This window comes from Phoxinus phoxinus (genome assembly GCF_949152265.1).
Source record: "Phoxinus phoxinus genome assembly, chromosome: 13".
Classification (NCBI taxonomy): Eukaryota; Metazoa; Chordata; class Actinopteri; order Cypriniformes; family Leuciscidae; genus Phoxinus; species Phoxinus phoxinus.
Window position 1 is genome coordinate 2,493,040 of NC_136888.1, and position 13,191 is coordinate 2,506,230.

Sequence of the window (13,191 nt, forward strand, 5' to 3'; positions counted from 1 at the left end):
CCTAACACAAGCGGCTCGGCTCTGTGTGTGTGTGTGTGTGAGTCTCTGCCCAAAACAAGCGGCTCGGCTCTGACACGGTGTGTGTGTGTGTGTGTGTGTGTGTGTGAGTCTCTGCCCAACACAAGCGGCTCGGCTCTGACACGGTGTGTGTGTGTGTGTGTGAGTCTCTGCCCAACACAAGCGGCTCGGCTCTGACACGGTGTGTGTGTGTGTGTGTGAGCCTCTGCCCAACACAAGCGGCTCGGCTCTGACACGGTGTGTGTGTGTGTGTGTGAGTCTCTGCCCAACACAAGCGGCTCGGCTCTGACACGGTGTGTGTGTGTGTGTGTGTGAGTCTCTGCCCAACACAAGCGGCTCGGCTCTGACACGGTGTGTGTGTGTGTGTGTGTGTGTGAGTCTCTGCCCAACACAAGCGGCTCGGCTCTGACACGGTGGGTGTGTGTGTGTGTGTCTCTGCCCAACACAAGCGGCTCGGCTCTGTGTGTGTGTGTGTGTGTGAGTCTCTGCCCAACACAAGCGGCTCGGCTCTGACACGGTGTGTGTGTGTGTGTGAGTCTCTGCCCAACACAAGCGGCTCGGCTCTGACACGGTGTGTGTGTTAGCCTCTGCCCAACACAAGCGGCTCGTGTGTGTGTGTGGCAGGAGCTCGCTGGCGTGTGTTTGAGCAGGTATAGGTGGTCAGTGAAGATGCTTCGCGACTTAAAGGCCAACAAATTGACATGTGACCCAAGGAATGGTGAAACACACTTCACACACACATGATGGAAATTGTCTGCAAAAACATCGTTGTATGTTGTCTGGGTTGCGTTTTTTTTCCCTTTTTATCTTTTTCTTTGTGTGGTTATATATATATATTTTTAAATATGAAAAATGACAAATGTTGCCTTAGAATAAAATTACAACAAATAAAAGTTACTGAAATAAAATACATTTAAGTTGAAGTACTGAAACTAAAACATAAAAAAATAATAAATTAAAGCTAAACACACACACACGCACGCACACACAGACATACGCACAAACACACACACACACACACACGCACACACACACACACACACACACACCCTAACCCTATGAACAAATCAAAATTTGTTATTAAAATTACAAACACTAAAAATGATTAACACTAACGTTTTTTTATTATAATAATGTATTAGTTAATGTTAAAATTAACGTTAACTAACATTTCTAAATGCAATAGAAATGTTTACAGTTATGAATGAAACATTATTGTAAAGTGTAACCGTTTGTGTTGTTTCAAGTAACAAAATATGTTGTTAATGATTTAAGCAAAATAACTATAATAACCCTGAACGGAAATTTATATAAAAAACGAGCATGTAGAGCGAGCCGATCGATTTCACACACACAAACATACACACACACACACACACACACACACACACACACACACGTTTCCTTGTCCTGCCGATGCCTACACATCATCTGTGTCTGTAACCATATATCGTGCCGTACTCATCATTCTCATGCGTGAACCATCCGAAATCTAGAAGACAATTCCATTTATATGTGTTTATCCTTTTTATTTGAAACAATTTTTGATGCCATATTTGACACTGGACCACAAACCCAGTCTTGTGTGTATACGTAATCTGAAAGCTGAATAAATAATCTCTCCATTGATGTGTGGTGTGTTAGGATAGGACAATATTTGGTCGAGACACAACTATTGAAAATCTGGAATCTGAGGAGCAAAAAAATTTAACATTGAGAAAATCTCCTTTAAAGTTGTGCATTTATGTTCACGATTGTGCTGCATTCACTCACAAAAATACATGTTTTATATATTTACGGTAGGACATTTACTAAATATCTTCATGGAACATGATCTTAATATCCTCATGATTTTTGGCATAAAAGAAAAATGTATAATTTTGACTCATACAGTGTATAGTTGCTATTGCCACAGATATACCCGTGCGGCTCCAGACTGGTGTGTGATCCAGGGTCACAAATAGTTGAACCGAGAGATACGACGCGGCGGGTTCGAGAGTTCTGGATTGCATAAAATAATAAAAGACACGAACGAATACATGGAGAAAGAAGTGGTAGACAGCAGAAGAAGGGATTGGGATGATTTTTAATGAAACTTGGGAGGCGAATGGCCGTTACTCTTTCACGTATCTTTACATGTGGTGTGTGCATGTGGTGTGTGCATGTGTGTGTGTGTGCATGTGTGTGTGTGTGTGCGTGCCTAATATGAATGGACGCATTTGTATGTGTGCGTGTATGAAAAAAAGTGTCCTAAATTAAAACTGTGCAACCCAATGTCACAAAAAAGACTTGTATAGTTGTATTATACTTCATTTTTTAACTTTAAAGTGTTAGTTTCTTTCGTTCGTGATTTTTCAGTTTTTTTCTAAATAAAAATCGGAAAATTTGATTCTCGTTTTTTTTATTTTTGTCTGTTTAAATTCAATTTACAAACTCACCACACACAATAATGGTCAATAACTGTAATTTGTTTAAAGCTAATCTTTTTCTAAAAAAAAAGATGACACCTTGCACATGAAGATAGGACATTGTTTTAGCATTTTACACTCAAAAAATGTTAAATGTTAAAAACACCCATTTTAGCTTCAGTTTCTAAAGGGTTAACACAAACATCTCGATATGTTTGCTCATCTGACAGAGTTAAAGTTAAGGACCCCCTTGAAATTGAGATGTTACATCCGTTCACTAAACTCAAAGCAAGCGTGCGGATCTGCTCACCTTCCTTCAGCATGCCCACTTTCAGACACTTCATGAAGCGGCACGCCTGACACGACTTGCGTCTCCGTTTGGTGATCTCGCACTCATTGGTGGCCGGACAGCTGTACTCGATGTTACCTGCAGGAACAGGAGAGAAGAAGAGAGGAGCGTGAGGACAGAAATAACCCCGCCGAAGCCAGCTAATGCAGGAGAGTTTTACAACACCGCACCGCATCCATCACAGCCATCAGAAGAACACTCTATAAATCACTTTATTTATAAAATCATCTTTTACTCAATTTGATAAATTGCTTGTGGCCGCGAGACACTACAGAACAGGGACAGCGTGTGCTGGGCAGATGAAGAAACATGAGGCAACAAAACAGATGAGACAGGATTCAAAACTAAAGCTTTATTCAAATCACACCTCGCCAGATTACAGCGCGTTTTCAGCGGCTCCACGTCCCGCCGTATTTACATAGAGAACATAACCAGATCCTGATACATTATTCAAGCGGGGCACTTCAGCGCTTGATACCTGCACAAGAAAAGAGCGTCCGAGGCGCATTGTGAGAGCAACAATAGGCAAAGTGCTTGATACACTCGGCCATTCTGCTTGTGTCCGTGTACATTTAACTGCGCGAGGCATTTCAATTAGGACGTGTATGGGTAATGGCAGGAGACGAGGCTAAATGCGGAGTGACAGTCGGCGGCGGCGCTCGCGTGCGATGCATGTCTATGCGCTCGCTCGATTTATTCAGGCTTGTCTGGAGAATAAAAACCCTGAACGGCGGAGGAACGTAACACTGAGTGCGGGACGCCACCGGGATTCACCAGGAAAACAACAACATCTCTGTGTGACGGTGTCCATGAGTGTGTGTGTCTTTTAAAGTCACCATGAAATCAATTAGTTATTTATTTTTTATGGAATATTGCAGTTTATTTGCAGTTATATGAACATCATCATTATTGTGTTAATAATCTTGACTCAGAATAAGTTCCTCTTGCGATCAGCCAATAGCAAACCACAACCAGCCAATCAATTCCCCACAGACACACTCAAGCCCCGCCCACATGTGTTCTTGTTCAGAAACACAATCACGTGGCTTCACACTGAATTCATTGCTGAATTAAACGTGTGTGTTCTGGCAGTCCCGTTGCATTTGTGTCTTCTTATTCATGACAAGTGTGTGTCGACTCTATCAGTGTAAACACAACTGTTCAATGTTCAGCCGTCTCTCGGTTTAAACATGTAAACCCCTCACTGACTGTGTGCTTATGTTACTGGAAGATACAGAATAACTCAATAATAAAGGTAATTGTGACTTTTTATCACACAATTACGACTTTTATCTTGCAATTGTGTTTATATTTGGCAATTTTGTGCGATAAAAAGTCACAATAACCTTTTTTATTTCGTTATTCTGTAACGGAGACAAGCTTCCATATTATATATACACTATATAACACAATATATTAGTGGTCGACTGCTTTTTTAAAGGCCGTTGCTGATATCTTAGAGAACCGATATACATGATATCACAATATTTCATTTAAATATAATAAATAACGTGCCGCAATGACATTTATATTTATTTTTTATATATATTTATTTGCTAAATTACAAATCAATAATTTGAAAATCCATCAGTATGGAGAAAATAAACCTGTAAAATAATCATATAAACTTCTTGGTAACACTTTACAATAAGGTTCATTAGTTAACATTAACTAATAATGAACTGCACTTAAAAAGCATTTATTCATCTTTGTTAATGTTAATTTCAACATTTACTAATACTTTATTACAATCTTGTTAACATTAGTTAATGCACTGTGATGAACAAACAATGAACAACTTTATTTATATTAACTAACATTAACAAAGATTAATAAACACTGTAACAAATGTATTGCTCATTGTTAGTTCATTGTTAGTTAATACATTATCTAATGTTTAATAAATGAACCTTATTGTAAAGTGTTACCAACGTCTTTTAATGAATAACACTACAGTAGTGTTCACGGTTGCACTTTACAGTACGAGCACGTACAGCACTTGGTAATGTACGCTAACTACATGGGTTAGGATCTTACCCAGTTATTACCCAGTTATTGTAATAAATATAATAAGTATATAGTATGTACATTGGGAACAGGACTGTAAAATAAGTGCTACCGTTTTCACAAATAATGAAACTGTTGGGAGATCCTGTGCATCCGTTTCCCACATCAGATATAAATAACTAATAAATGACAAATATCTTGGAAATATATTGACTGACTACTCACTGTGAGCTCAGCATTATTTCTACAGCGCTGTACACAATACAGATCGTCTCAAAGCAGCTTCAGAGATAACCAGCACAATAACAGACACTACAGCGAGACACTACAGGTGAATAGGGTAACATTTTTAAATAATAGATATCACCATGAAACTTCCTCAGTTGATTACTTACACAAGTTCATAAAAAAAATGTATTACAAGTTTTTGAAATTTGTATGTTAATTATGCAAATTAGGCATTATCTCATTAAATATGTGCAATTTTGCATATATTTTCGGAGGATAGATCTGAACATATGATAAAGTCAGGTGCAAAATATTTTTTTCATTTTGATTACACACAACAAGATGAAAGAAGATGTTCAGAGGGATTTCAGGATATATCCTTTCATTACCTAGGAAATCTAAATATACTGCCCATAGCCTTAAAAAATCGATTTTCGCCATATTTTTTTTATTAAAATGTCACATAAATCAGGCCAGGAATGATTTATTAACAAATCCCTCTGAACATATCTTCAGAATACTGCTAAGTGTATAACTGGAGAGTTTGGTGTACATCGGCTGAGATGTTTCTACTGGAGAATGACAAAAAACTCATTTTGAGAAAACGGCATTTAAAGATTTGTAATGTAAAAAAAAAAAATCATACTTTTTTAGTGGAAACAACTATTTACAGACACAATATCTCATCAAATCATTAGCAACAACAATACAAACCACCTAAATCACATCAAAACTTATAAACACAGCATTTATGGCCTTTAACTGAGCAGAAAAACAGTCAAAAACACACATCTGAATGTCAGAGCGCGTCACGTGATGCATCTGAACCAATCACGCTGTCAGACATTGACATCAGCCAATGAGATTTCGCTTTTAGAGTTAAATGCCCATTGTACTTTCACGATTGGTTGCTGATAAAAAGGAAATGACCATATTTGGATGATTTATAGCGCCAACTTTTGTTGAATTTAGGAGAAATCTACAGACACAAATAGACAAAGTGTAGTAAAATAAAGACCTAAATGTTTATTTTGGACTTTTTTTCACCACAAGTCTGAATGAAGACATGTTATTGAAGACAAATAGCCCAAAATCTCAAAATTGACCAGTAAAAAAAAAAAACTATGTTTTTGCCTGCCGTGTCTCGCCTTAATGTTGTTAAATTCATTAATTATGAAACAAATAAAACTCCAGCTGAAGCGTCTCTACAGAAGATAATCGTGTCGTTATTCACTATCAGCATCACTGCTGTAAACCTTTCCTAAAGGTTTGTCAGGAACAAATCGTATGAATTATTGATGCCTTTATTTATTTATAACAGCAATGTATTAGTGGAGATATGTATGCAGCTGTACAGTACAGATATGAATGAAGAGGTCAGTCGCCTCATATGTAGAGCGAGGAGATGATCAGCGCTCGTCTGCTTTATGAAATATTCCACGAACGCTTCTTCCATCCCCCATTCCCAACTTATGCAATTATGTTAACATTATTGCACAGATCAAGCGGATGGTCCCAAGATGTCTTAAATAATTAGACATTCACCCTTTTATCTGGGTTATACAAATCAGTATGCAAATGTGCCGCTGTCTTTGGGCTCGGGTAAATAAAGGTGTGGGAATGAGTGTGATAAAGTCTGATTGCAACTCTTCCTGTTTTCCCGTTTGTTGTCACGAGCAACCGCTCTAATCAAACACATTTCCTGTGCGCTTGGACTCGTGCACTGGCTTTCCCATTCCTCCTTTATCCGATCATTTTGTGGAGAAGGAAAGGCTGAAACTTCCTATTCTGGGATGCGTCCCTGCGGGATCATTACGGCAGGATCCGTCTTGAGTTGCAGTGTTGGTAAGCGTATCCCGGCCGTCTGATTGGCCGGTTCCACCGGGAGACTGATGGCTCTTATTCCCTATGAAACACACTCCTCGTCTCACACACACACACACACCTCCGGCTCTCGGCGTCAGGCCTGGTCCGCTCCACAGCTGATCCTGGCCTCTGTCTGGACCGGTTTCAATAAGCTGCGACGTGGACCTTATATATTGTGGACGAGGCCGAATGACTGACGTGTAAAGCCAACCATAGTTCACACTGACAATTTTTGAACATCCAGGGTTAGTGCTGCTCAGTGTTAAGTAAAAACTAAATTGTGATTTTTCCGATACAAAATTAAATTGCATTTTAAAATGGGCAAAAATTGTTTTTCGAAGGGCTGCACAATTTGACCAATTGTTTTTGATTATATATATTTTTTTTCAAATGTTTAAAATAACATATTACTATTGTAATGTTTCACTGTAAAAAAAAAAATATATATATTTATTATAATGAAAAAATTATATAATAACATTAATTTTATTTAGTATTTAAGTATAACTGTAATTCTATTTTATTTTTTTATGGAATATTGCAGTATTTATTCTAAATGATTTATGGGTGCACATCATTATTGTGTTAATAATCTTGACTCAGAATAAGTTCCTCTTGCAGCATCTCTTCTCTTCTCTGATGATCTGGGCGGGGCTATAACCTGTCACTCAAATGAGATCAGCCAATAGCAAACCACAACCATCCAATCAATTCCTCACAGACACACTCAAGCCCCGCCCACATGTGTTCTTGATCCAGAAGCGGTTCACTGGATATACGGCACAATAGAGGAGAGAAGATCAGCGCAACTTCTCTTTCATGCCGACTTTAAATCATAAAGCTTCACTGTTATATGGAAAGCTGCAGGAAGGACAGCCGCTTCTCTTTTGTTCACGACAGCTTTATAAGGTTTATAAGCACTTCTCATTACAAGTTTGGGAAGATGTGTTTCCAAATGCACATTATAAGCATCCAAATCATCAGCATTTACTGTGAACCGAGCCACTCGGAGACGCACCAGATCAAGATCGGCTCACGTGCAAGTAAACACAGAGCCGCGCTTCACACTGAAACACACAGCGCTTATATTCATTGCTGAATTAAATCATAGCCGTTGCACTTTGATAACCACACTAAGCAATATCAAGATTTTGGATTTATTCTGATTATTCATGCAGCCATAACTGTAAATGGTCCAGAAATGTATTGTCAAAAATCTCATATCATGTAAAGATTTTATTTGTGAACAAGAGGCAAACACAGAAATGATGCAATGTGGAAGACGAGCGCGCAATCGCTTCAGTTTCAGATCGGATCTACTTTAGAAGTCCTATAAAAGTTATATTTTTAAAATAAAAGTCTTGAGATCGAGACAAATAAAGTCAGTTTTTTTTTTTACCTTGTCAACATTAATCCGCTTTAATTTCTTTGATGGCATTTCAGGACCAGTGCCAGGCCATGGTTTGGGGAGAGACTCGGGTCAAGTAACTAAATTACTGTAAAATGGAAGGTCTTCCTCGTCAAAATCTAAATGGACTTTTACAGGCCTACTGTCAGACTCCATTACTTCCTAGAAGAAAGAGACACACAACTTTACACCTGTGTTGAGATTGGGCTCGGGAGGAGGCTCACGGGGTGTTTGGGTCACAGGTGGGTCACGGGGTGTTTGGGTCACAGGGTGTTTGGGTCACAGGTGGGTCACGGGGTGTTTGGGTCACAGGGTGTTTGGGTCACAGGTGGGTCACGGGGTGTTTGGGTCACAGGGTGTTTGGGTCACAGGGTGTTTGGGTCACGGGGTGTTTGGGCCACAGGTGGGTCACGGGGTGTTTGGGTCACGGTGTGTTTGGGTCACGGGGTGTTTGGGTCAGGGGGGTGCTTGGGTCACGGGGTGTTTGGGTCACAGGGGTGTTTGGGTCATGGGGGTGTTTGGGTCACGGTGTGTTTGGGTCACGGGATGTTTGGGTCAGGGGGGTGCTTGGGTCACAGGGTGTTTGGGTCACGGGGTGTTTGGGTCACAGGTGGGTCACGGGGGTGTTTGGGTCACAGGGTGTTTGGGTCACGGGGTGTTTGGGTCAGGGGGGTGCTTGGGTCACGGGGTGTTTGGGTCATGGGGGTGTTTGGGTCATGGGGGTGTTTGGGTCATGGGGGTGTTTGGGTCACGGTGTGTTTGGGTCACGGGGTGTTTGGTTCAGGGGTGTGCTTGGGTCACAGGGTGTTTGGGTCACGGGGTGTTTGGGTCACAGGGGTGTGCTTGGGTCACAGGGTGTTTGGGTCACGGGGTGTTTGGGTCACAGGTGGGTCACGGGGGTGTTTGGGTCACAGGGTGTTTGGGTCACGGGGTGTTTGGGTCACAGGTGGGTCACGGGGGTGTTTGGGTCACAGGGTGTTTGGGTCACGGGGTATTTGGGTCAGGGGGGTGCTTGGGTCACAGGGTGTTTGGGTCATGGGGGAGTTTGGGTCACGGGGTGTTTGGGTCACGGGTGTTTGGGTCACGTGGTGTTTGGGTCACGTGGTGTTTGGGTCACGGGGTGTTTGGGTCACGGGGTGTTTGGGTCACGGGGTGTTTGGGTCACTGTGGTGTTTGGGTCACGGGGTGTTTGGGTCACGGGTGTTTGGGTCACGTGGTGTTTGGGTCACAGGGTGTTTGGGTCACGGGGTGTTTGGGTCACGGGGTGTTTGGGTCATGGGGGTGTTTGGGTCACGGGGTGTTTGGGTCACTGTGGTGTTTTGTTCACAGGGTGTTTGGGTCATGGGGGTGTTTGGGTCATGGGGTGTTTGGGTCACGGGGGTGTTTGGGTCACTGTGGTGTTTGGGTCACGGGGGTGTTTGGGTCACTGTGGTGTTTGGGTCACGGGGTGTTTGGGTCACAGGGGTGTTTGGGTCACTGTGGTGTTTGGGTCACAGGGTGTTTGGGTCACGGGGTGTTTGGGTCACGGGGGTGTTTGGGTCACGGGGTGTTTGGGTCACGGGGGTGTTTGGGTCACTGTGGTGTTTGGGTCAAGGTGGTGTTCGGGTCACGGGGTGTTTAGGTCATGGGATGTTTGGGTCATGGGGGTGTTTGGGTGACGGGGTGTTCGGGTCACGGGGTGTTTAGGTCATAGGATGTTTAGGTCATGGGATGTTTGGGTCATGGGGGTGTTTGGGTGACGGGGTGTTTGGGTCACGGGGTGTTTAGGTCACGGGGTGTTTGGGTCACGGGGGTGTTTGGGTCACGGGGGTGTTTGTGTCATGGAGTGTTTGGGTCACGGAGTGTTTGGGTCACGGAGTGTTTGGGTCACGGAGTGTTTGGGTCACGGGGTGTTTAGGTCACGGGGTGTTTGGGTCAAGGGGGTGTTTGGGTCACGTTGTGTTTGGGTCACAGGGGTGTTTGGGTCACGGAGTGTTTGGGTCACTGTGGTGTTTGGGTCAAGGGGGTGTTTGGGTCAAGGGGGTGTTTGGGTCAAGGGGGTGTTTGGGTCACGTGGTGTTTGGGTCACAGTGGTGTTTGGGTCACGGTGGTGTTTGGGTTGCGGTGGTGTTTGGGTCGTGGTGGTGTTCATGGGGGTGTTTGGGTCACGGGGGTGTTCATGGGGGTGTTTGGGTCGTGGTGGTGTTCGTGGGGGTGTTTGGGTCACGGGGGTGTTTGGGTCACGGTGGTGTTTGGATCACGGGGGTGTTTGGGTCACAGTGGTGTTTGGGTCACAGTGTTTTTTGGGTCGCGGGGGTGTTTGGGTCGCGGGGGTGTTTGGATCACGGCGACAGTGGCTCAGTGGTTCATGTAGATTGTCTACAAACCGGAAGGTTGGTGGTTCAATCCCCGGTTCCACCTGACCAAGTGTCGAGGTGTCCTTGAGCAAGACACCTAACCCCAGCTGCTCCCGACGAGCTGGATCGCCTTGCATGGCTGACACCGCCGTCGGTGTATGAATGAGTGTGTGAATGGGTGAATGTGAGGCAATATTGTAAAGCGCTTTGGTGACCATTGGGTCTATGAAAGCGCTATATAAATGCAGTCCATTTACCATTTATCACGGGGTGTTTGGATCACGGGGTGTTTGGGTTACAGTGGTGTTTGGGTCACGGGGTGTTTGGGTTACAGTGGTGTTTGGGTCACGGGGTGTTTGGGTTACAGTGGTGTTTGGGTCACGGGGTGTTTGGGTTACAGTGGTGTTTGGGTAACGGGGGAGTTTGGGGTCACGGGGGAGTTTGGGGTCACAGTGGTGTTTGGGTCACGGTGGTGTTTGGGTCACGGGGGAGTTTGGGTCACAGGGGTGTTTAGGTCACGGTGGTGTTTAAATGGTGTAATATTTGTGAATATGATTCCATATCCATTTTCTTGAGAGTTGCGTCAGGATTACTCTCTGGTGCTGTGCACTCGCCGCGACACTCCGCCCACACGCTGTTCTGATTGGCTGTGGGTTTTGATTGATTTTGACGCATCTCGCAGTCGCGTCGCGTCTAGTGTGGACAGACAAATTATTTGTGGCTGGAATCTTATCACATCGCGTCTGGTTAGGACACGGTGTAACACTAACCAACCTGCTCTTGTACAGAAAGTGTACACATCCATTTTTACACTAAAAAACACTGGGTTGTTTTAACCCATGTTGGGTCAAATATGGACAAACCCAACCGTTGGGTTAACATTTTTATTAAACGTTTAAACCAATGGTTCGGTTTGTCCATATTTGACCCAAACATGGGTTAAAACAACCCAGTATTTTTGTGTATCTTTAGATAGACACTGATTTCAGCTTCTATTGTATCAGCTTCTAAATTGTAAAATGTAAAACATATTCACCACTTCAGAGACAGTCTACAAATCATCTTTCTGCCCAGAACCAGAGTTAATATTTCATGAGAGTATTAATCTCATTTATTATGAATGAACAATAAAATGAACCTATATATTCCAAGAATTCCATATTCTATAGTAAATGTGATTTGCAAACATTTATAAGTCACTAAAGTGTTTACACTTGAAACAAGTAAACAGAGTTGGCAAGATGTGCTCTCCAGCTTGACTCCGCAGTAAAGACGCTTTGCTTATAGCAGGAGAAATCAAGGTAATGGGCAAATGAATCGGTTATGCTTAAGCTGCGTATGACTTTACTCTGAGAAAGGGACACGGGTTAACTCGTTTACACGACCACATACACTGTCTGCTTAATCGGGTTAAGAATGTGCATGTACACACCTATTCAAACGCAAAATAGCACTTAAGTTCACAAAATGATAAACACTTCGCTGCTTTTAAAGAAATTAAGGACATTTGTCATAATTTTTGTAACACTATATGGACTAAAACTGATTCAGTTCACCTTATTATGTTTGTTTAGTGATGAGAATCATAAGGAATTCAGACTTCATGATTTCACTGTTTATATCAAGTATGTTTGAGATACTTTTTAGTACTTTATTTCCATCTTTACCTTATAGCATACACAATTTATGGTAGGACTTACAATAAAGGTCCTATTAGTTGTATTACAACTAACAACGAGCAATACATTTGATTTGCTCAAGTATTTATTCATCAAACATACAACTGTTCATGTTAGCTCAGGTGCATTGTTAACAGATACAACTTTTGATTTTATTAATAAATTCATTAAAATTAACTGAGATTAATCAATCCTTCAGACGTGTTTTTATTGTTAGTTCATATTAATTGATATAGTTAAAGTCCACCTGTGGTGAAAATCCATTTTTTAATGTTGTTTATATGTTATTTTAAAGGGGGGGTTGATTATGATTTCACTTTTCTAACTGTAGTTAGTGTGTAATGTTGCTGTTTGATCATAAACAACATCTGCAAAGTTACAAAGCAAAGGGAGAAATTTGCTTTTAAAGAAATTGCTTTTTAAGGACTACAACAAACGGCTGGTAGGAACTACACGACATGGTGACATCACCAACCCTAAAATTTACATAAACCCCGCCCCCTGAACACGATTATAGATTATCAAGACAGAATATGCCAATCAATGACTAGAAGATAACTACACATAAGCTTCATAAATTCATCAACTAACTATTCAGAAATTACAAATTTAACATGCTAAATAAAAAAATATATCTGTGGGGTATATGCTTTAAGACAATCCATGTGTAAGTTCATAAGTGGACAGCATTGCTGAGTATTTTCTGCTTAAAACTGCAGTGAACCAAAGACAGTCTCAAAAACACGGTTTGAAATCGCTGGTGTTTCTGACGTCACACACTACCTTGTAACCAATCAGATCAACGTGTGATCGTCAACCAGTGGATCTCTGAGTGAGTGAGGGAGTGAGTGGAGGCGGGGCTCATTTGCATATTCATAGAACCGCGCATACT

General features: G+C 42.0%; 1 protein-coding gene across 2 annotated transcripts in view; it reads right to left on the minus strand.

The window, feature by feature from the left end:
- The window catches only part of esrrb (estrogen-related receptor beta), a 101,945-nt gene that overhangs the window by 49,146 nt on the left and 39,608 nt on the right, over nucleotides 1–13,191 (minus strand). For both annotated transcript variants that reach the window (XM_079633085.1, XM_079633086.1), the window contains exon 3: nucleotides 2,737–2,853. In XM_079633085.1, the coding sequence (XP_079489211.1) occupies nucleotides 2,737–2,853 (117 nt within the window). The remainder of the gene's footprint in view (nucleotides 1–2,736; nucleotides 2,854–13,191) is intronic.